Below are 24033 nucleotides of genomic sequence, written 5' to 3' on the forward strand. Positions count from 1 at the left end.
TTCTGAACCTAGACGCTCACTCATTTCTAAGCCTAAGCAAACGGGGCATTAGTCTGTTCTAGGCTAAGAATCTGTTTTTTTAGGGAAGAATCGTTCTGTTCTTTCCTCTCGTGTCCAGGTGAGCCATTTTTAAATAAAATTCAGCCAAAAATCGCCTGAGCCCGGCGAGCCAGCAGTTGTACACGGATTTTTAATAAAAGTCAGCCTATAATGGAGTTGTAGTCTGGCGGCAGTACTACCTGTATCTAGATGTTTTTAAATAAATACATCATTTTTTTGACAAATTTGAGAAAAAATTAACAGGGATTACTAAATAATGTAAAGTAAATCACGCGCGCATCGCTCTGTTCTGCTCGGACTGGATGGAGAAACCAGGACGGTTTACCACGGCGTGCCACGCTTGACCCCGCCGCGCGCCTCCTCCTTGCCTCGGTTCATCATCCACCACCGCTCTCTTCCTCCCCTCATAAATTTCCTCCCCTTTCCCGGATCACACACAACTCTCCCTCCGGCTCTCCTTCCTTCCCACCCCACCAAACTCCCCCGACCGACTCCCCTTCCTCGAAACCTCCGGCCACCCACTCACCGCGTCCCCTTCGATCCGCGCGCGTCGATCCGGCAGGGCCACGAGACCGCCCGCCGGTCCGATCGGGAGCGGGAAGGCGAGCCACAGCCCGAGCGCGATACGTCCGTCCCCGCGAACGAGCGCCATGGCAGCAGCGGCCGACGCCGGCTCCGATCCCGCCGCCACCTCCACCTGCGCCCACTGGTGCGTGCCCCTGTTCACGCAATCCCGCTTCGTGCGACTCGGTTACCCGTTCCTGTTCCTTGGAGTGCACGCGCGCGCGCGTGTCGGTCAGGCGGATTGCCCGCTCCTGTGGTCTCGACGTTTTGGATCTGAGCTTGGGAAGATCCGGTTTTGACCCAGGATAGTTTGATTGACCTCTAGAGTCACCGACCCAGGTTGTTTGTTATTTATCACACGATCAAAAGAACTTTCTCGGTCTGCCTAAGGGATTTGCGTAATTGCTACTAATAAGCCGGCAGGATTGGTGAACATCGTTACTTCTGAATAATTGTTATTAGTGCAGATTAATGAAAAATGTTTGCACGAAGCATTATTGTTCATGTCCTAGTACATCTTGTGCCACCAATGCCCGGGCATACTTGCTATTTATTTCCATGGGAAGCTTGGAAGACGAAACACTTCATTTATGCTCGGTCTTTTTTACTTAGGGAGGGAGTGGATGGAGTAGGCCTGCAAAACTGATGCTTAGTCAAAGTAATCCAATGTTAGTTGGGAAAACAAGTTAAATGGGATTGGATTGTGATTTGTGATCATTGATGGCAGGAGATTGTTGATGCATTTCTTTATATTAGACCGTAGCTGCATTTGATGTCATTTGCACCCTTTGGCATCATATTCTAACCACGTATACAATGGATGAACATAATGTTAGTTGGTAGAACTATGTGATCAGCAGCTTTTCATTCTCAAACTTTTCTTACTACTACTCTCAGTCCAGTTCTACGCAATTAATGGCTTCTTTACGCTGGTAGTTCTCTTGAGATAACAAGTTGGTTACAAGTTTTAGTTTTTCATTTTGCTTTTCTTTAGTCAGCGAGAAATACCATCGTCAAACATCGACTTGCATTCAGTACACTGTGCTCGTAACCTTCAAAAGTGCGAACACTGTCGAGAAATGGTTCCCAGGAAGCTTATGGAAGAACACTACGATGAAAACCATGCCCCGGTATGTTTGCAATCACAGCACAAATGTGGCATTTGAGAATTTCAGAGCATTATGCCAAAATTTTGGTTTTCTTTATGTTGTCTATGATACATGTTTCCATTTTGGTGATATGTGCTTCTATATTTTATTCAGTACTCCCTCCTCTTCACAAAGGACAAGGCTTTGACCAAAGATTACTACGTACATTTTAATATGTGTTTCTTCATACATGAAATTTATATCAATAGATTCGTCTTCAAAAGTTCTTGCTAATAATTGTGGTTTCGTATCGTATAATTTACATATTAATAAAGTTATCATTGGTCAAAACCTTGTCTTAACGAAACCAAATATGCCAACCTTTGTGAAAAAGAGGAAGTACTAAAGAAGATAGCAAACAGAATTGACTGCACAATCTCTTTGAGTTAACTGAAGCAAGGATAGAAATCAAAGGCCTGTTAGAATAAAAAATGCAGACAGTTATATTATTTCTCCAACAACCAAGATAGTTTTGTTGGCTTATTCTTGTACTTGTGAGTTGTGAATTGGATACACACATTTCCTTAGCTCTCTGCCTTTTGTACTTGCAAATTGGATACACACATTTCCTTAGCTTGTTCTCTGCCTTTTGTTTTGACAAAACGGACACAGCGATCCATTTATTGCCACGTGCGAAGCGGCCTGGAAGGAAAATACAAGAGAAACACTAGCAGGGGGCAGAAGTTTAGAAGTAACAAAACAAAGGAAAAAACAAAAAGCTAGAAGGCTAGGATTACAAAATTAGGGAACATCGTCTGGTTGCCAGCGCCAGCCTGCTCCCAGAGCGCCGCCTCACCTTTAATGGCTAAAATGCCTGCAGCCCGGAGGAGTTTGTGTTGAAAAATACGACGATTTCTCTCCTTCCATAGCTCCCAACGGACGAGCAAGGTGACCGAGGAGGTTGCCTTGCGATGAATCTTGCCCCCTGCGCTAGCATTATCAATGATTAGACACCAGCGCTGCTTAACCAAAGATGCAGCCGACCAAGTGCCCGGATCCCACACAAGATTGTTAGTCCAGTTCGCGATCCGTTTCCACACATCAAGAGCGAAGGTACATTTAAAACTGATGTGAAAGGCTGATTCCTCGGTAGAGTGACAAAAATGACACAACTTATCATTTGGAATTCCTTCTTTGTGAGGATGTCACAGGTTGGGATTTTCTCCTGAACAAGGAGCCAACCAAAAAAGCGGCATTTCTCCGGGGCCCAGACTTTCCAACAAATTTTAATGTAAGGTTTACGAACAAGGCCATGAAATTGCGCCAGATAAGCGGATTTAGCGGTGTACTGGCCGTTGGGCGTAAATTTCCAGGTGATCACATCTCTCTCATTCTCCATAAGATGGCAGTTAAGAGTCGGAGCCAGAAGAGAGCAAAATTGCTGCAACATGCCCACATTGAAACCAGCTTGAATGCCCAGAATCCATCTAAAATTTGCAAGGGCTTCCTTCACAGACCTGTTCTTGTGAATGGAAATTTCGAACAGCCGGAGCGCAAAATCTTCTCTGCCTTTTGTACTTGCAAATTGAATATACATATTTCCTTACCTTGTCCTCTGCCTTTTGTACTTGCAAATTGGACACATGCTTTTCTTCTGCTATGATATTTTAATCCAATTGAATGCACATGTTGAGTTTTTTCTAACAGTTCTTTTATTTTCTCTCTTGCGGTACACTAAATGCATATTAACACACAGGTAAATTGTTCTCTTTGCAAAGAAACCTTACAACGTGAGAAATTGGATGTTCATAAAAGTGAACACTGCACACAAAGGATGGTTGCATGTGAATATTGTGAGTACGAATTGCCTGCAGTTGATCTTCATGAACACCAGGTGCAACTTGTTACCTTTGAAGCTACATATTTATTGAAATCTGTATGGTGCAACTTGTTTGTTCTGATCATAGTTGTTTGAGATACAGGATGTGTGTGGAAACCGAACAGAGTTTTGTCAAACATGCAAGAAGTATATTAGACTACGTGAATGGATCGGACACGAAATACAATGCCACCAAATTAACTCGAATGGTTCTGCAGAATCATCTAGGTAAGACACTGCCACAAACAAAACAGTGCTGATTTTGTTTTGTTATTATTATACCATGTTTGGTCCATTATGCGCAAATTGTGTAGCCTAGCCAGGCTGCCAGATCCTTTCTTACTGTTTATATACAATGAACTTGTTTTTTTTTTGCCAAACTAAATTATGTGATCCATCATGCACAAAGCGTATAGCCTAACCAGATCCTTACATATTCAATCAATGCAAGATAAAGTCAACCTGTTTGATATTTCTTATTTGGTTAGCAACATTGGTGAGTTTTCCTGTCAAGATTGTAACTTGTCATAGTAATGGAACTGGCATTCCTATATGTTGATCTTTATTTAACTTCCTGTTTTCTAAAATGAGTTGCATGTTGGTATTTTTACTAGTAAAAATGTATATTATGTACCTCTTTAGCTAATAGAATGCTTCAAACTTAAGTGCCAGAACCATTCCAGAGAGAGAAGTGCGGCCTCCTCCACCAGTAAGACCTGCACGCCCTGCTCATGGTTCACAGCACAAGAGGCTGCTCTTCACAATCGCCGTAACTGGAATAGCTGTCATGATCGGATCGATACTGTTCCAAAGGGAGGATAGTTTCTAGGTCCAGTAGCCAGCAGACTTCCAATGTCGAGTTTTCGACAACAGTATCATAAGAGATCTTGATGTACTGTATAATGTGACCCCCATAATCAGTTGATACATCTTGCTTGTTTGAGAGTACAGTTCCAGTCATGGCCTTGTTGGGAGAATTGAAATAACCATCCAAATATCTGTTCACAGTTCTATACTCAGAGTTTCGAACATTTATATTTATAAATCTCCGTTGATTGGACCTTGAGCTCTGCAGGTTCCAGTCATCCAAATATATGTTGTTCAAAACTGCAGTACTCTGTAAGTGATTATCGATTGAGTAACTTGAGTTCTGCAGCTATTTTGCAACCATATAATTTGTCGCGGATGTTGTCTTTGTGTGTTGGCGGTGAACAAGTGGCTTCATTGGAAACAGTTTTAAGCGAGGTTGTGCCATTTGATACTCTGAACATTAAAGAGATGCATTTTTTTCTCGAGGATAAAAGCAGTACTCTTGCGGTGAAAGCTCTGTGAAACCAAGATTAAACTTTTAAAATATTTTTGAAAAAAATACAGTATGTCATTTTAATTTTTTGAGCTGGAAAATACAGTGTGTTAGGAGAGTAGGTTTCAGGAACGGAGCCAGAATTTTGCAAAAAAGTAAAAATAAATAATAAGAGAGCGGCAAAGAGAGAGCATTTAAGGTTGGAGGAGACGAAATGAGTATACATACGTAGTGTATTTTTTTTTTTCCTTCAAACACCACAAATTTTAAGTTCGAACTCACATTTATTTGGAAAATATGTAAAAAAACTCGGCAATGAAAAAAGCAAACAGTTCCGACGAAAATACCCCGTGGAAACCATTCTGAGAAAATAGGTAAGAATCACGTGAAAATCATTTATTAATGAATTGCCCTTGCTGCAACCCACTGACTGCGTCTGCTTTTGATATTTACATTGTTTATTTATCTCCTATTTTCATGGGCCTTAATTAATTAACATGCTACTTGTGGTCCACTGATACTCCCATACATAGCACAATCCTTGAGTCGTTCTAGTGCCTTGCAAATTCGATGCAATGGTTTGTTGGGGATTCATATAAACCTCCCGAAGCATGTTTTGCACAATCCAAATATCCAATCATGTAATGTAACAGTAAAATTGCAGTTTTCCCACATAATAAAAAAGGTAAAGTCATTCACATGTGATGAAACACGACATGAAAATAAAATGAGTACTATCGCTTTGCTTGTCCCAAGCTACACACAGCTCCAAAGTTTCATGGACCAGAGACAAGCAAACATTTTTCACGCGGCCACTCATTCATGGCATGCTTTTGCTGGGCCTACCATTTTGAATCTCTCTCTCTTTTTTCTTACCAGAATGAGAGGCTTGTATGCAGTATTAGTTGTATACTAGGATTTTAACGTTTCTGTCCTTGGCGCAGGGGCAAATCTCGTGACGAGTAATTGATTAGCAGCCAATAAGTTGCCTCCAAGGGGAGTTTTCCCTCAGTTACGGCATTACCGTGTCATGGAAAATGGTTAAAACCGCTGATGTGATCTCCCATCTGCAACAGCTGATGCGGCTGCTTCCCTGAATAGGTTGAGATTGGCATCAGGACTTGAGCCCATGAGCATTGCGGCACGTGATGCGCTGCTCCCTTGTTCAATAGGTTGAATCTACCTCTAAGCAAAATTTACTTCCAAGTATATGTGCTGCTCAAGGTAAGAAGGAATTCCACCTTTACCCCTCTAAGAAAGTTTGTAACATACTTTATCCCATTTAGCAAAAAAAATAACGTTTTACCATATTCAAGAAACTTTTGACATGGTTTTACCTATTTTAAGATTTTCAGTCATCATGATAGAGTGGCCTCACGTATTGGGTCTATGTGGACCCTCCCAATCGGAGTCGTGTCTTCTGAATACGCTTCCAGCAATGGTTTAAAATTTTGGCGTCCCAAAAATTTCGAAGGTCACCAAAATTTCAGAAAACATTTTAGTATTATCTCGATTGAAATCCATTCAATTTAGATGAATGACGAACTTAAATTCTAGGATTCAATTTTGTTCGAATCCTAACACTGACAGAGTGGTCCCACGTGTTAGGTCTATGTGGCCACTCAGTTCAGTCAGAAGAGCTCGTGTGGCTCAGCCAACAAGACGTGCAAGTGTAATTCTGGAGGGTACAAAAGTTTCTACCTCAAAATTTCAAAATAGGTTCAAACAAAATTTAAATCTGACATTTAAGTTTGGCCACATCTGTATAATATGAAATTTGGTTGAGATAGTTCCGAAATGATTTGGGACTTTTCCTAAATTTTGGTGACCTAGGGTTGTCGAAATTTTAAACCCTGATCGAAAACGTATTCAACAGCTATACCTCCAATGCGAAGGCACCACATAGGCCTTACATGTGGGGGCATTATGTCAGAATGGTCAGATAATCTTAAAAGGGGATACAACTGTTAAAATTTTCTTAAACGAGGTAAAAAGAAGATTGTTTTTTCCAAGTCAAGCAAAATGTGTTATTCCCTCCGACTCATATTAGTTGTCTCAAATTTGTCCAAATGTGGATGTATCTATGTTTAAAAAATATCTAGATACATGTAATACTTCGACAAGTAATTCCGACCGGAGGGAGTACAAACTTTCTTACCGCTCAAAGAGGCTAAAAAGTGGAATTCACTCTCAAGAAAAAGAAAACGTAGACCCATCTCTCAAGATGGATGAAAATAGTGAAGAAGGGTTTAGATCCAGTTTGGTGATTGGTCATCTGACCGTAATGATTTGTTATCATTGTTAGTGATTATATATTTGTTAATTAGTAACCATGCTCTGTCGCAGCAAAAGCAAACCCTTTTATCCCTCTCCTGTGGGAACAAAGAACTATTCTATTTCAGGGTTCTGCTCTGCATAAGTTCAGACGGTGAGGGCTCACATGATAATTATGCCATCTAACTTTTTCCCTTGCTTTTGTGCAAATGTCCTTTTCTCCATGCTCTCGCCTCTTGGCAATAGGCTTCTTTTATTTACATGAAAGATGATTCCATTAACCATCTGGACCGGTAACAGCACGCGGATCAACGGACACACACAGGCTCGCAGAAGCATTACATTTTATTGTCTGAAACGAAACAACACTTGACTCTTTGATATGAGGAAGTCCGTAGAAATTTTGGAAGATTTTATTTCTTAGTCTTTACATCTTGTGATTTTTAGGATTGGGTAACAATTGAAAAAAAATTATATATTACATTGTGTGATTGACAAAATTATACCAATTGTTATTTTGCTATCATGGATCAACAACTTATCCCGTGGATGACGATTTGGTGCCTTGGCTCGGAAGTGTTGGTGATACTTCGTTATTTTGTGATCTTGGTCTTTTCTCCTCGGCAAATACAACGATAAAGGACAAAGCCATGGATTGATAGTCTGCCTTGCATGAGGGTGTCTCTTGATCGATCGACGGTCTTTTTTCCAGAATCATCCGCCAAACGCAAAAATCACATGATGACAACAAACAGTCAAAAGCTTGCGCCGGAGCAAAAGTATGTTCCAGTAATGTTCAACGTGTAAGCTTGCAACGGGTCACAAAAGATGGCAGAACTCCAATGTGATCCAACCATGATTCGAGACGAACATCGAACACGACGTCGTGGGTTTGGTGATCCGACCTAACGCTCCAGTGGCCGATATCTAGGGCTCTCCAATCCCCATGGCCATGGCCCGCAGCTGTGTAGCTAGGAAGAAAAAAACGACAGTTTTGCTATTTCTTATGCGACTGAGAAATAACTACACCCTCCATTTCACAAAGGTTGACGTATTTTGTTTTGTTAAGACAAGTCTTTGACCAAAAATTACTCTATTAATACGTAAGTTATATGATACGAAACCATGATCATTAGCAAGAACTTTTAAAGAAGAATAAATTTCATGTATGAAAAAACACATATCAATAGAATTTTCATTGGTCAAAGCCTTGTCTTAACGAAACAAAATACGCCAACTTTTGTGAAATTGAGAAATTATTACTTGTCGATAATAATAACCTTTTAATTCAATCATTGAGATTAATGTAAGATTAATGTAGGTCGGATGGATAAAAAAATCTTTGGCTACGATTGTTGACTGAAAAATAATTATTTCTTATGCGACTGAAAAATAGATACTAAGAAAAAACAAGCTGGAGAAAGCTTGAGGCCATCAAGGTGTTGTTTTTGGTGGCACTTTTTTATGTAAGCCAGACGTGCAAGAGTTTGACGTGACCAGCAAAACCGTTGCTTGCACTACCGGCAGTGTATATAGCTTCGAGGAACGAAAGAAGGGCCAAAATCTGATTGGAAAAGAGCTGAAACGCGGAGACAAGACAATAGATTGCTAACCCCAAATCAACAACACATCACCTACTGGCTTTATTGGCTACCGTAGCGTACTGTCTAAATACAGGCAACCTCCGCGGGGCCGGGGCGGGGAGGGGGTGGGGAAAGCCTACGACATGTACATTGGGTGACGTCAGCCTTCTCTTAGCGATGCCACGTAGGATAAAATCTGATGTGGAATAGAGAGGAATGAAGAAAATTCACAAGTCTTCTCTTAATTAAGAGATGATCTCTTCACAAGAATGATAAGGCAAAGATAAGACAAATTTATCATTGTACTAGATTTCACCTTTTCTTAACATTTATTTAGTTAATTTTATTCATCTAAACATTAATTCTAAGATAAAAGATTAAGAGATAACCCATTGTACAACATTTTTGTTGTCTTTTCTAATTGACATGGAATGCCTAAGATAAGATAGTCTTATCAACCATTGTACATGCCCTTAGGGCATCTTCAATGGCAAGCCGTTACTAATTTTCATCTCTTTCATCTTTCTTTTGTTTATTCTCTTCTTTTTTCTAATGGACCCACATGTCATTCTATTTTCATTCTTGGTACCCGTGCACAAGCTGTTACTTCTGCAAGTAACTAGTACTAACTTTTTCTCTTCATCTCTCCGCCACGTAGACCTAGTACATGCTTAGTACCTCCTATTGGAGATGCCCTTAGATGCCTTAGAGAGCAAAGCTCCCCCCACTCCAAGCCATTAGCCAAAGCGTACCAACGCCAGGAACGCTCCAAAGCAGAGCAAGCCAGCCAGCCAGCCCGGCACAGCCGCAGCTAGCTCCTGCAAGAGACGGGGACAGCGCCACCCGCGTCGCTTTCCTCCCCGTAGCCCGGTAGCCTCCTCCCTGGCTTGCCGTCTCCACCTCCTCCCTCCCCAAAGCGGAGCGAGCGAGCGAGCAACCACCGCCAAAACCCAAACCCTAACCGCCGCCACCACCACCACCCTCCCATTCCTGGCCTACCACTAACCTTCCTCCACCCGGGCCAGATCGGTGTCTGGATCCAATGCCGCGCCTCCTGCTGTAAGCAAGGGGGCCGGTGTTCGGATGCGGCCGATCTGAGGCGGCGGCAAGGAGGAAGCGAGGATGTCGTCCGCGCCGGCGCCGGGGGCGGCGTTCGACCGCTACGTCCAGCGTGGCGGCGCCGCGGCAGCGGCGGCGGCAAGCGGCAACACGGTGCGTCGTCGTCGCGTGCTTACCGTTTCGTGGCTTTGGGTTGCTTCGTTGCGTGCGCGGTGGGGGGTAGTGGATTGTCTGGGTTTGGGATTTGGCATCCGATGCTGATGAGTTGTATCTCGGTTCCGTGTACCTAGTGGCTCCAGAATTCCAAGGGTCTAGGCTGCGTCCATACACTGCTCTGGAGCTGTCTTTGCTTGCACTTGCACGACCGGCTGCTCCACTGCTGTTAATAGGTTGCCTTGCACTTTGGTCGGAGTGCATTGGAGGCACTGGGGAGAGTTTGTGCAGTTTTTGTTCTCCCAGTCCCAGGAGCTCGACTTCCCGAGTGGATGATGATACTGGCGATTATGGGAATGCAGCTTAGATTTGGATTTCAAGGAGGCGAGCCTACCATTGGGGCGTAGCAGGGATCATGTGTAGGACATGGATTTACATCGTTTTAGCGGGATTTTGATGTTGGTTGAATTGGTGCATAGTGAAGAAACGGTTTGAGGGCACGGAAATTTTGCGCTACAGTAGAGTGCAGCAGAAATGGTAAGCATACAGTAAGGTGGATTGTCAAGGAAGGAAGGAGTACCATGGTTGTAACAAGGGACACCATGAGGAGAGAGATATAGGAGGCTGATACATACAATTACATTTATGATTTCAGTTTTCAAAGTACAAGATGTATGAATTCTACTTGATTCTATGAGTTTTAGGTTGCAAAACATGTGGGTACCATGGAGGTGCCATTAGGTGTTTGTGCGATACTGCTGCCGCCTATAACATTTATTGCACTAAATATGCATGCAGCAATCACATCATTTAAACTTAAAAAGCCTCAGTTACTATTGACTCTTATTAAAGCAAAACGAAGAAAGTATCCTAGTGCTAGTCTGGATAGCAGCTGATTCACTCTGTCAATATTGGGAAGTTGAACATAATCCGAGTAACCAAAAGATGCCGCATTCATATGCGAGGTTCGCTCTCAGTTTGCAAACCAACACAGTTGTTTATAAGTAATCTGTTTACATCCAATACATTTAGAATGGAGATTATGCTTTTTGTCTAGCACTAGAATTGAAACAAAAATAATTTATTGTAGAAAATGTGATGGCGCATCACATATTCATGTTTATTCCATGTCATGTTTTCCCTGATCATGCTATGAATTCTGGATGTTGGTCTATACAAGTGCTTGATTAGAAACTATATATTGCAGTTTTTAGTTCACTTTTACTGTATGCTGTCCATCTACATTTTCTGATGTTATCATAGCATGCTAACCAGGTTTTCAAGAGTGGACATCTCTTCATCTCGTCCAAAGGTACTCTCTATCTTTCTCTCTCTCTCTCTATATATATATACCTTGATGAATATATTTATACCCACAATATTTGAGTTCATTTTCAATATTCTTACTCACAATTCTTAATTCTACTGGACGTGTTTTGTCTTGGCTTCTTCTAGCTTATGCAGAACTATATATCTATATATATATATATATATATATATATATATATATATATATATATATATATATATATATATATATATATGCTCTTTCACCCAGTTTATGTGATGCAGATGTTCAAAATTAAGTAGATAAAATGTTTCCATTTGATCTAGTGCTGTCATGTCAAGCCTTGAAGGGACAACACTGGCATACATTTTTTTTTGCTTTTGACGATCGGAGCCATTACTGTGCAGAGACACAATAGCATTTTGTAATACCAACTCTTCTATTTTTGTTAATCAGTTGCTCAGATTCTGTAGCTAAGTGGGAATACCAGTATGTTTCGTAGTCCCCGAAGTAGGACAATCGAATTTGAAGTACTTTTCTGTCGATAACATATCACATGCGAACTTTAGAAAATAAAGAATTATCTTGATGATACAAAGATACATGTGTTACAAGCATTTGAAAAGGGAAGGGAGCATCATGGTTATATCAAGAAAATGGTGTCACTCTCGCGATATCTATATCTATACTACCTATTTATTTACAGTTGCTGTCCTTTCGTCCGTTCATCCACAACTCTATACCAATGGGCCTGGCCCAAGATACAAGCTAGGCAGCTAGCAACCCATTAGAACATTGGTCCCATTAATTTCCATGCGGTAGGCCAAATGTTGCTGATGGGCTTGGGTCAGACCCATAATTCTGCCGCAGTCTAAGTAGTATGTTTTGGACATAAATAATTTGTGAAGACCGCAGCGACGCACGGGGCACTTAGCTAGTCTTGATTAATAAAAATGTTTTTATGTCTCTTGTCGTTGTCACGAACTGTGTGGAACAGAAATATGTAGTCATGTATAGAGTTCCATGTCACACACAAGTTTGTTAGATTGCCTTTTGTACATGCAACTCGGGCACCAAATCGGCTAACATACGAGTATATGTCTCTTTGGCTATCTGGATCATGATCCGCCCAAATAAATTCATTCCATACCCACCATGGTTTTTTTGGTTCAGTCTCGCCTGGCTGGTTATGGTACTCTTTGCAGTTTTTACTGATGGTACCACTTTTGTTTTATTTTTATCATGACCGTGATTCTTGCCTATGTACTTTTCAGGACTTGGATGGAAATCATGGAAAAAGCGCTGGTTCATCCTCACACGAACATCATTAGTTTTCTTCAAGAGTGACCCTGTTAGTATCTCTATTCTATCCTTATAAGTTTTCTTTTGGGAAATTCAACACTTAGCCAGGTTGAACTTTTATATCTTAGTGCCTGAAATAACTATATTTATTCCAATGACCAATGTTTGAACATTTATCTCCAAAGCGCAACTGCTCAACTGTGATGTATTATGAAGTAGTATAAATGCCATTAGCTCTTGAAATTGCTAGGTAGTAGACATGATCCTCCATGTTTGTGGTTGCTGAACTGTGCCATGCTGAACCTATTTATAATCCACTGTGAAAAAATATACACAAAATCAGGAAAAAGTTGGTTAGCCAAACAACAAAATAGGCAGAAGCGGGTGGGCCAAGCAGGATTACGAGAATCCACCGCAATGCCAAACACAGCCAAAAACTCCTGCTACTTGGAATCTTGGATACATTTCCTCTCCATCGCCTCCTTCCTGTCCACAGTTAATTTGATAGTTTTATTTGGTTTTAGTCTTTGTTGCATCTTGTGCATGCATACTGAAACTCTAGTTGTGCATGTTGCATGACAAATCCAATCACCAGTGAATAGTAATGCATGGTTCTTAGCTGTGTCAAGCAACTTATTCTTGCATAGTGGCATACCAAATAGGGAATTTCAGTGAGCTTTTTTATGGCTATTTCTGTGCTCTGTATCTCAGTAGTTGAATCTATGCCTCGTACAAGCACACTTTTTTCTGACTTGACAAATTCCTTATGCGGGTGTTGCAGAATACCTTACCCCAGAGAAGTGGTGAAGTGAATGTTACTCTGGGTGGGATTGATTTAAACAATTCTGGGAGGTATCTGTTTCATTCTCTTCATTTTATTTTATTCCTTTTTAGGGATGCTGTGCAGCAATACTACTGTATTAATGTATTTCTCATGTGCAGTGTGGTAGTCAGAGAAGACAAAAAATTGTTGACTGTCCTTTTTCCAGATGGTCGTGACGGTCGTGCTTTCACCCTTAAGGTATGTTATTTTTATCTTCCCAACTTAATAATTATCCGAACACGTCCACTTTACAACCTGCAACTCTTGATAAAGTTCACTTTACAACCTTCAACTCTTGATAAAGTTCATTTTACAACCTTCAACTCATATACTGTTTCTTTTATTTTTAACCTTTAACTATGAAATCCATTCAGTTTACAACCTTGATCTTGTCTTGGGTGGTTTTGTGCTGACTCGGATGCCACATGACGGACAGCTGGTACAACTTATCAACGTCATCATTTCTCACTCTCTTCTCTCTTCCATCTCTCATTCTGTCCAATCTAAGAGAGCTGAGAAAGAGAAGTCACGGGACGGAAGTGAGAGATGGAAGAGATAAAGATGGTCGTTTCAAGAGCCGGAGGTTGTAAACTGAATGGTTTCCGTAGTTAAACTAAACGATATAGGAGTTGAAGTTGTAAAGTGAACTTGCCAAGAGTTGGAGGTTGTAAAGCGGACTTTTTCATAATTACTCTTGTAAGAAAATACGAGAGTTTAAAATATTAAAGGAAATTACATCTCCATAATCTTTTCTATCTTTTGAAATCATACTTTTGTTTAATACAGGCAGAAACTTCTGAGGATTTATTTGAGTGGAAAACAGCACTAGAAGAAGCTCTTGCACAGGCTCCAAATGCAGCTCTTGTGATGGGACATAATGGGATATTTCGCAATGACACTGCTGATACATATGAAGGAGCTACTCCAAATTGTTGGTTACATTGTGCTGTTACATTTTTCTTTAGATCCTTAGAACCCTCGTTGCCGTTCAATCATACCTTCCCCAATTGTTTGCAGGGAGAGAGAAGAGGCCAATCAAGTCATTAGTTGTTGGCAGGCCAATTCTGCTTGCACTTGAGGATATTGATGGCAGCCCTTCTTTTCTAGAAAAAGCTCTGCGCTTTCTTGAAAAACATGGTGGGTGCAAAATCAATGTTAACTAGAACCTTTCAAACTTGGAAACTAGCTCTTGCTATTTAAGTCAGCTTTATAACAATCCATTTAATTGGTTACATAAATCTTTTCTTGCAGGAATAAAAGTGGAAGGAATTTTACGTCAGGCTGCAGATGTGGAGGAGGTTGATAGGAGGTTACAGGAATATGAACAAGGTTTATGTAATTTTATAATTTATTTTTAATAGTACAAGTACACCGGTGGTATTTGCAGCTCTGTTGTGTTGGTGCCCTTGTGTGCTCAACATGTGTGTACTTTAAATTCTTTAACTGTTTTTATCCCAAACCAGGAAGAACTGAGTTTGCACCAGGTGAGGATGCACACATTGTCGGTGATTGTGTGAAGGTATCTTACTCAGTTCAGGCATTTTAGTTAAGATAATTTTGGTGCCCCATAAAGCATGGATTATTCCTCCTTTTACTAACTGCAATCATTGAAACATCTCTGCAGCATGTTCTTCGCGAGCTACCATCCTCGCCAGTGCCTGCTTCTTGCTGTACAGCATTATTGGAAGCTTTCCGTAAGCCTTCTCTGCACTTTATTCTATAAGTGTTCTTGCTCCGTTTTGTGCAAGGTGTATCTGACATCTTGAAACAGTGCATGCAAAGTATGTAGAATACAATATACATACGTCACTCCCATGTATATTTGTTGTTCCACGTGATATAGAAATTACGTGAAGATTTAATTTTTACGAGTAGTGAAAATTGCATAGGATAAGAAATTAAATCCCATGCAGGCACCAGTCACATGCTTACTTCCAATTTTGGTTCTGTCTCATTCCATTTTGGAAAGCCTATGGATAACGAGGAAGCGGGGAGAGTTCCTTGTGATTAGTTGAATCATACAATTGGTATGGTCACACTGAGTTATGTCTCCGAGGACCAACAGTAGAGTCTCTGTTCTTGCCTCCATCTATTCGCTGACATTTGCTTTTCATTGGTGTGGTAGAGAGGCTCTGAGGCCTATTGGTGAAGGGAGGAGAGACCAGAAATTTTTGTTTCTTGCTTCATGGAAACTGGAAAGTGATGATATGCATGCCTCATATAGAGCCGGTCCTAACATCTTAATTTAATATTTCCAACTAGTAAGGATGACACCAAATAGAGAAGATCTTATCTCTTGAGTAATGAAGGATATAACTAAACATAGCAGACTAGTCAATTCATAACAATGATGGTTGCTGAGGGTAATGCTCAAGTGAACAGTACCAGCAACGATAACCTAGACATAGTTATTTTTCTCCAAAATATTGCAGGCTTCTATCTGGTTCTGGTACCTAGCATCTTCCCATGTACGGCCTAAATCTGTTTATACTAGCATCATGTCCCCCTGTGTGCCCTCTGATTATGTGTATACAGCTGAAGTTTGAATAAATAGTTGATACTTGATACATAGATTTATCATTAAATATTATTATTTTGCAAACCTTTGCAAATGAAAACAGTTAGGTGCTTTTTTACTGGTCAGTGGTTGATGTATTCTATTTTGTTTTCATAGGGTTGGAGACTAAGGAAGTTCGGATAAATGCTATGCGGTCAGCTATATCTGAGACATTTCCTGAGCCTAATCGGCGTCTGTTACAGAGGTTAGCCTCACATTCTCCTCATAAATTTTAATATTGAAATTCTGCTATCTCCAATCAACGTGAGCATGTTGTCATTAAGTTGCAAATGATATCTGCACATGAATAAAAACTACTAATGTGAACTATTTTACATTTTTACCTTGCCTTCTAACCGTACAGTTTTTATTCGTTATTTTACTTTTTGTTCGACTCTTCAATTTAGACTAACAATATCTCACTGATCTTTATCAGCATATGCTGTTTGATGTCCGATCAATTAACTAAAAACACTTGCCATTGCAAAGAAGAAAAATCTTTCCTGATGGGGATTCTTTTTGCAGAATTTTGAAAATGATGTACACTGTTGCTTCACATACTGCTGAGAACCGGATGACCGCATCAGCTGTTGCTGCCTGTATGGCCCCTCTCTTGTTGCGCCCACTTTTGGCTGGGGAATGTGAGATGGATGAGGTATTTGATATGGATGGTGATGATTCTGCTCAGCTTCTTGCTGCTGCAAATGCTGCTAACAGCGCTCAAGGCATTGTCGCAACTCTCTTAGAGCAATATGAGAGTATATTTGATGTAAGATTCTTTATGTCGAGAGTTTCTCCCTGCAAATATTTAGGTGCCTTGCTTTTTTTCTGGACAGTTATTTTAAGCGCTACTTTCCTGCATATAATCGTTTGGTCTGATCAGTTTATATTGAAACGTTACTTTCGGTGCTGTACACATGAGTTATTTCTACATGCACTATGGCAATGACGTTATGTGAGGCAGCCAGTGGAACACTTTGCCTCTTTTGCATTCAATCTTCTCTTTGATTTTCTGTTTCATTTTGTTGCACGTGTACTATTGATTATTCAAATCTAATACTTTTACAGGATGAACACCTTGTCAGATCTTCCCCGTCACCCGAGTCTCAAATTGAAGATAGTGGCAGTGAAGCATCAACAGATGATGTAAATATGGATGTCAAAGGTAATGGATTTCATGATGCAGAAAATGATGTAGAGCAAGAAATGGATGATGACAACGGTGCAGAGCGTATACTTAGTGGAAAGTTGAGTGAGAGCAGTGGATATGCTGGGAGCGATCTCTATGATTACAAGGTTTTGATATGCACCCTGCTTCTTAATTTTATAATTTGTACTTATGCGAGTGTTATACTGTGATTATTGCCTGTTTTGATTTTAGGATCAATCCCAGTGGAACAAAAAAATAGCAGTTCCGGTTTCAAAATCTATGAGTTTTTGGTGGGTTTTCTGGTGACTCAGTGGCATTTTTGTGTCTCCAAACTGTGAATGTTCAATGTAAATAATTCAGCTAGAGGACAAAAGTTGATGGTATATGGTGGTCTATAATGACTCCTGCCGGTTAAATTAAAACCTGGTGAAACACTCGACTTTGGGCCTGGTCTGGTCATCTTCAGTCCAGCCCAGCCTGGTATGAGGCAAACATGATGGCAGAGGCCCGAACCAAATCCAGAAAAAACGATTTTTCACATATCTTACCTGCTAAATCATTTTAAATTAGCAACCAATTGTGGTGATAAATTTGTTGCCAGAAAAGTATGGCCAGCCTGGGTCAAGCTGACCAAAATGGGCTGATCAATAGAAATACTATTACCTTGGGTGCATAACTGGTTCTTTTTGTTATACACAGCAGTACCTAGTAGGCATGCAATTCAATTATGCCGGTCCGATATTTCATTGGTAATTTTCATGTTCCATTTACTGTAATGGAGAGAACATGAGATATCGATCCATTAATTACCATGTGACAGTGATGGTAATAGCACGAGTGTAAGACATCGACATGCCCAGAGGATAGCACATTTTGAAAGCCTAAATTTGTCAATATCTTGCTGTTTGATATATGTATTATTGTTTTCAATTTACTTCATGGTTTTTTTGCTAGTCATTTGTATGGTTCCCTCTCAATTTTTTCCTATGTTGAGCAGCAATTTGTAATGCCAGTGCTTATTTACTAATGTCATAATTGCCATTATGTCTTTGCTTTGGTTCTTATTGTACTTCTCTTGACTGAACAACAGGCTCATGCTGATGATTCAGATGCTGAACACTCTGTTGATGACAAGGCATTGGAAGAAAAGGCAGATTTAAGCAAAGGTCCAAAAATTCATTCTACTGAAAATGGTTCAGCAAATATGGAAATATTGCCAAGTGATAAGAATCATTCTAACCCAACATCCGGTCATGAGACTCCATTGTCTATGGGAGAGATCCTTTCTGCTTTGGACCCTGGAATTTCTTTACCTAGCCATAGTTCTGAATATTCTGCAGACAGACACTCAAACAAAACTAATGGATCACACCCACATGTGAAACGCAGTAACTTTTGGGGCCGGAATAATGTAAGCAATAAATCTTGTTATATTTTACTTCCTGCTTTTCACGGAGTATCTGAGTAGGAATAATATGTTGCTGTGCCAACTTTTCTCGCCCATTGATATATGGTCCCCTGCATACCATCATTGAGCATTGTGATTTATATGTATCATTTATGCAGGCAAGAAAGAACCTGCATTCAGAATCAGTTGACTCATCTGGTGAAGAAGAGTATGCTCTTTTCCGCTTTGCACAAATCTTATCTGTTGACAATACTGCTTCATTGGGTCTTGATTTGCCTGTTAGGCTTCTGTTTGACAACTCCAAATATACAATATAAACAATGCCACTCTTCACCTCTGTGATATGTGGCCACAGAAGTGTAGATGATGTGCAGGGCCGGGCGAACGGGAGTGCGGCCGGTGCGGCCGCACAGGGACCCAAATTCTGGAGGGCCTAATTCTTTATTTTTTTTTGAGAAACTGGAGGGCCTAAATTATCTAGGGATCGAGTAGTACTCTTGTTTTACAGCATGCAACCAATCACCACTTTTGTTTTTGTCAAATGTGCAATTGCAACACGTAGAGATTTCATTTCACTGCGTTTCTTGCTTCTGCAATTTTTTTTTCGAGGGATGCATTTTATTTTATATTCACCGCGACGGAGGTAATTCGGTTGTATGTACACATGATTCAAAGATCTAAATGTTGAACTGAAATAACTTTAAGACTACGTGTTTGAATTATGAACCATCTTCACATTTGCGTTTCTTTTGTGAGATAGGGCCCATTTTAAAGTTTCGCACAGGGCCACAGATTTTGCCGGCCCGGCCCTGATGATGTGGTCAGGATAGGAGTCTTGGATAAAATAAATCTGCAGGAAAAAAATTCGGGCATTTGCAGAATTTGGGCCAAAAATGTTCAGCTGTCAGTTTTTTGTGAATAGTTATGCAAACAGTGGATATAAAATAGTTAGGAAAATATTTCTGAAGTGGAAATGTAGATGAAATATACTCCCTCCGTTCCATAATTCTTGTCGAAATATAACATGTATCTAGACACATTTTAGGAATAGATACATCCATTTTTGGTCAAATTTGAGACAAGAATTATGGAACGGAGGGAGTACTATATTTCAAATTTTGAGTCTCAAATGGGGGCCCCATTCCTGAAACTAGTTTCTTCTTAGCTAATAATATTGCTGCCTTGAAAACTCATTAGTCATTACTTAAAAATGAACATTGCAAATGTATATGGTGTGTATCATTTCTTAAACTCTTGTTTTTTTTTGAGCTTTCTTAAACTCTTGTTAGCTTGCTGATTATTTTGACACTAATACCTGGGTAATTTCTGAACATGCATACTTGTTTCGGAGCTTGCTGTTCTCTTCTTGGATGCACAAAAGTAAAAAACCAAAGGTCAATGTTGATTTAATTTTTTTATGGTAAATCTTCCAGGCTTGCGATTCAAAGGCTTGAAATTGCAAAGAATGATCTGCAGAACAGAATTGCGAAAGAGGTAGGGGGAAGAAATTTCACACATATTGACTCATTTTTATTTATTGCTTTAAGTAAGCTAATCGAAAGTATTTCCCAGGCTCGGGGTAATGCAATATTACAGGCGAGTTTGGAAAGAAGAAAGCAAGCACTACATGAACGCCGTTTGGCCCTGGAACAGGATGTATGCTGCATTTCCTTGCCATATTAATTTTGCTCCTTAATCATGTCATTATTTTCTAATTTAGGGAAAGACCGCCATTTTTGTCTGTCAACCTCAATAGGGTTCAGTTTATATCTTTCTAGATTGCTACTTTGGTCCTCAGGACAATGAGCAGGTCTCCTCCATGAAGAGTTCCACATCAAATAGTGTTTAAAAAATCTGATATCCCATGTTTTTGCTCTAAAGCTTTTAGTTAGATTTTTGTGTTGTTGAAGTTGTCGTGTTTTCTACATAGTAGGTCATCATCAATGCGCATATATTCCTTAAAATTGCATGAAAACATCTCATGGGCCTCTGATTTTAGAAAAACAAGTGCTAGGCTCCTAGCCAGGATTTTTGGCAACCAGCTTTTCCTCCGGGATTCGGAACTACGCTGTACAGACACATTATCTTAGAGGCGAACCTTGCCTTTCAGTTACTCAGATGATAGATAGGTTTGATTGAATTGGAAGCACCCCTAAAATCATGGAACAAAACTAAGACAGTGCCGTTAGCCCTGTACAAAATTTAGGGTGTAAAATGGGAAGCGTAAGCATAGTCCAAAAGTTTAGGGCCAAAGTTGTTTTCCCCTTAAATTGTTTTCAAGCAGTTGAGCAGGTTCTAATACCTAAATGGTGGTTGAATTATTCTGACGATAGTTTTTCCAACTATTTACATCTCTAGGTGTCCAGGTTGCAAGAGCAGCTACAAGCTGAGAGAGATCTCAGATCTGCGTTGGAGGTCGGGTTGAGCATGTCTTCTGGACAGTTTTCAAGTCCACGTGCTATGGACTCGAAGGTACCCTTCAGCAATTTCTCTACTTGCTGGACTTATTTTATGGAGTCTTATTTTCCTTCTTGTTTTTCTCAAGACAAGGGCTGAGCTTGAGGAGATTGCTCTTGCTGAAGCTGATGTTGCAAGGTTAAAACAGAAGGTTGCTGAACTTCACCTCCAACTCAATCAACAGCGCCAACACCAATATGGTCCATCATTAGATGCAAATGATCGTTTTCATCGTATTCCAGGCCATTTTCCACAGCAGTAAGAATATTAGTTTTATTATCTTTTCTTTCTTTCTTTTTGGTCACCATTGATAATGTTGCTGGTATTGGCACCTTTGATCTTGCGTGATTTGAAATTTGGTGGGGGCTTATTAATAGTTCTATTTGATGAAATATTTTTTAGTTAGCGCCAAATTGTGCTGCAGCTGGTTTTAATATGGTTTCTTTTTTTAAAACCAGTTTTAACAAGGATTTGATTTTTCAATAGTTCTAGTCTTCTAGACGCTAGGCATTATTTCAATAGTTCTAATCTTCTAGACATCCGATTGGATACATTCTGCTCTCCTTGTTTAAGTACTTCATATTGTAACACTATTTTATTGGTGCCAGAAACTTTGTTCAACCAGGATTTGACATGAATCTTGCCTTTTGCAATCAAGAGAAGCAGAGAAATGAGGTTTGTTAAGAATTTCTCCCTATACACTTCTGTTCTGAACGTGCTGAAACCAGTTTAAGTTCCAGTTTCAAGAACTTGCCTTACCTACATGCATGATTCAATGCACTGCTATAGTGTTCTATAGATAAATTATTAATTTTTGTTTTGAAAAATGGATAATAGTGCTGTTGGTGGTTATTTAGGGGACCGATAACAAAGAAATAAATAAATCTGGGGACCTTGTCTTGCTTTTGCAGTAGAGTTATTCAGGTTTATCAGTTTTGATGGTGTTAAGATTTCTATATTAATTTCTAGACAAAATTTGCGCGCTGACTGATTGAAGTTTTTTGCATGTTTTTTATTTTGTTTTATGAACTTAACTCCTACAAGTCTACAGTATGGTTGTAGCAGTTGGCCAATTGTTAGTCTGAAGGAGGGTTACAACAACTGGTGGGTGGTTAAAGTGGTGGGTACTTTGCCCATTCAACGAAAATTTAGCGGGTGCTAACTCTGGCTGGTAACCATGTGGTCTGGAGGCAGCTACTATGCTTCACTTTACGTGTGCCTTGTGCTTTTAGCTGACTCCTGTTATCTATTACCTTGTCTGTTTTTGTAATCGGTCTGTTTTCGTTACTTGATTTATCCCCCCATTATCTATTACCTTGTCTTGACTTGTTGCTCTCAAATAACCCTATTTTACATGATTAAGATTTAAGCTGTTTTGAGTTTCCCTGATAAAGCTCACACTACATTGACTGATACCGTATTCTTTAGCAGGAGAGCTCAATGGATGCATCACAATGGAGGAACATCAAGCAGCATGTGCTACCTTATGGTTCATCAAGGCCGATGACCCGCAAGCTTTCCTTGGATGCGTCTTCAAGTGATTCAAGAGGCATGGAGGCATCAACACGCATGTCATCAGAGAGCACTTCTGTGGCAGTCAATGTCCCTAAGTTAGCCGAGGTCAGGGAAATCACAACACTCTATTATTGTTAAATATACCATAAATAGTAAGGAAATCCATATTTGTTGTATCTGTATGACAGGCTGTTGAATATGGGAGGCAGCCAATGGTGGCATCCTCCACTTTGGTGGAACTTACAACTAGGCTAGATTTCTTCAAAGAGCGGAGGTCACAACTGATGGAACAACTCCATAGTCTCGATTTAGGACATGGGTCTGCTTCTCAGGGTTTTCCATACAAGCCACCTTCTCCTTGGAACAGTCCAAGGTAGGATATGTTTATTGTATATCCTTGGTAGAGATTCTTCTTCCCCGGCTTTCATCATTTGTAGGAACTATTGGCGGGTCATGTAAATTCTTCTTTTCCTTTCCCCCCCCTCTCTAATATGGGCTTACGGTTTTGTTGTTGCACGAGGTGGCTGTGTGATGTTGTAGCCTCCTATATGTAATGCGAAAGGGGTGCCAATTAAACAAGTTTTCCAGAGATGTGGCAGTATATATATGTATTTTTGTGTGGTTGCTCATATAGAATTGACAGTTTTGCTCTTTGTAATTGTATCGCTGTGTTATTTGTAGGCATGGAGTACATGGTCAAATTAGTACCCAGCTTGCTTGTAATTTCAGCAGCTTTGCCCTGATTTTCTTTTAATGAAACATATATCATGATTCTGTGTTCTTCGCATCACTGCCGCGAACTGTTCTGATACCCTGCTAGACTGCTAGCGGGCAGGCCGTTGACGAGGAGAGCGCCTCTTTGTTCTGTGTTAGGCATTGGAGCCGAGTTGGGCTTATAAAAAACTCAACCGGACCACAAAACTCATACAGCCTCAGGGTTTATCTGATTCTGAATCACAGGAATAGGGACAGTAGAAGATTGGATTGTAGTGCATACTTGGTTTCTTATGATCCTCTTTCACGTGGGATCAAGGTGGGATGCAGTCTGCAGACTGGACGCCCATCGTTGTGCGATAAATGTTGGATCTGGATGCCCGTGTTTTTGGTGGTGGGGAGGGTGTTATCGGCGCGGGAGCGACGAAGGTTGGATCCGGTAGGATTTGGAGCCTGGATGCCCATGGGTTTGGTGATGGCCATGGTGTTCATGGCATGGGAGTGGTTGCCTTCCAAGGAGGGAGCGACATTGCCCTTTTGGCATTTTGTTCGTGGCTGTGGTGGTGGTCATGGTTGGGGCTGGATCGGCGGCCTCACCAGAAGAGGTGCATGAGGCTATGGCGGTGGAGCTAGTGGTAGTGGAGCCACCTAGGCCAATGTCCAGTAGCAAGTTGAAGGCTGTGCAGAGGTACTAAAAACTGGTGGAGCCACTGTTGGCAATGCGCGGCAACCGGTGTCATGACAGTTGTTGGTTGTTGCTACCAATGCTACTCCTGTGAAGGATGACGATGAAGATAAGACAGATGATTGAAGGTCCGTCGAAGCTTCTCCAAGGTATCTTTTAGTGTTCTGAGGT

General features: G+C 40.5%; 2 protein-coding genes across 4 annotated transcripts; both read left to right on the plus strand.

Moving 5' to 3' along the window:
* Window positions 1-413: 413 nt before the first annotated feature.
* Window positions 414-4719, plus strand: LOC100834234 (XIAP-associated factor 1). Its single transcript, XM_003557862.4, has 5 exons — window positions 414-769; window positions 1619-1754; window positions 3469-3606; window positions 3695-3819; window positions 4258-4719. Exons 1-5 carry the CDS (start codon window positions 711-713, stop codon window positions 4418-4420), a joined length of 621 nt encoding a protein of 206 aa, XP_003557910.1. The 5' UTR covers window positions 414-710; the 3' UTR covers window positions 4421-4719.
* Window positions 4720-9489: 4770 nt separating this feature from the next.
* LOC100835450 (rho GTPase-activating protein 7) lies at window positions 9490-23174 on the plus strand. 3 transcript variants are annotated; one of them, XM_010230304.3, is made up of 22 exons: window positions 9490-9963; window positions 11239-11275; window positions 12526-12602; window positions 13335-13405; window positions 13496-13574; window positions 14163-14307; window positions 14394-14513; window positions 14628-14705; window positions 14840-14895; window positions 15001-15070; window positions 16051-16138; window positions 16459-16702; window positions 17002-17229; window positions 18174-18494; window positions 18650-18699; window positions 19925-19985; window positions 20064-20147; window positions 20850-20963; window positions 21037-21206; window positions 21557-21623; window positions 22377-22568; window positions 22652-23174. In XM_010230304.3, exons 1-22 carry the CDS (start codon window positions 9874-9876, stop codon window positions 22838-22840), a joined length of 2631 nt encoding a protein of 876 aa, XP_010228606.1. In that variant the 5' UTR covers window positions 9490-9873; the 3' UTR covers window positions 22841-23174. The 3 variants fall into 3 exon arrangements, with proteins under 3 accessions (XP_010228606.1, XP_003557825.1, XP_024311708.1); XM_003557777.4 differs by having other exon boundaries at window positions 22380-22568; XM_024455940.1 differs by lacking the exon at window positions 9490-9963 and adding an exon at window positions 10483-10500 and having other exon boundaries at window positions 11227-11275.
* The last annotated feature ends 859 nt before the right edge of the window (window positions 23175-24033 follow it).

Source organism: Brachypodium distachyon, chromosome 1 (genome assembly GCF_000005505.3).
Source record: "Brachypodium distachyon strain Bd21 chromosome 1, Brachypodium_distachyon_v3.0, whole genome shotgun sequence".
NCBI classification, from domain to species: Eukaryota; Viridiplantae; Streptophyta; class Magnoliopsida; order Poales; family Poaceae; genus Brachypodium; species Brachypodium distachyon.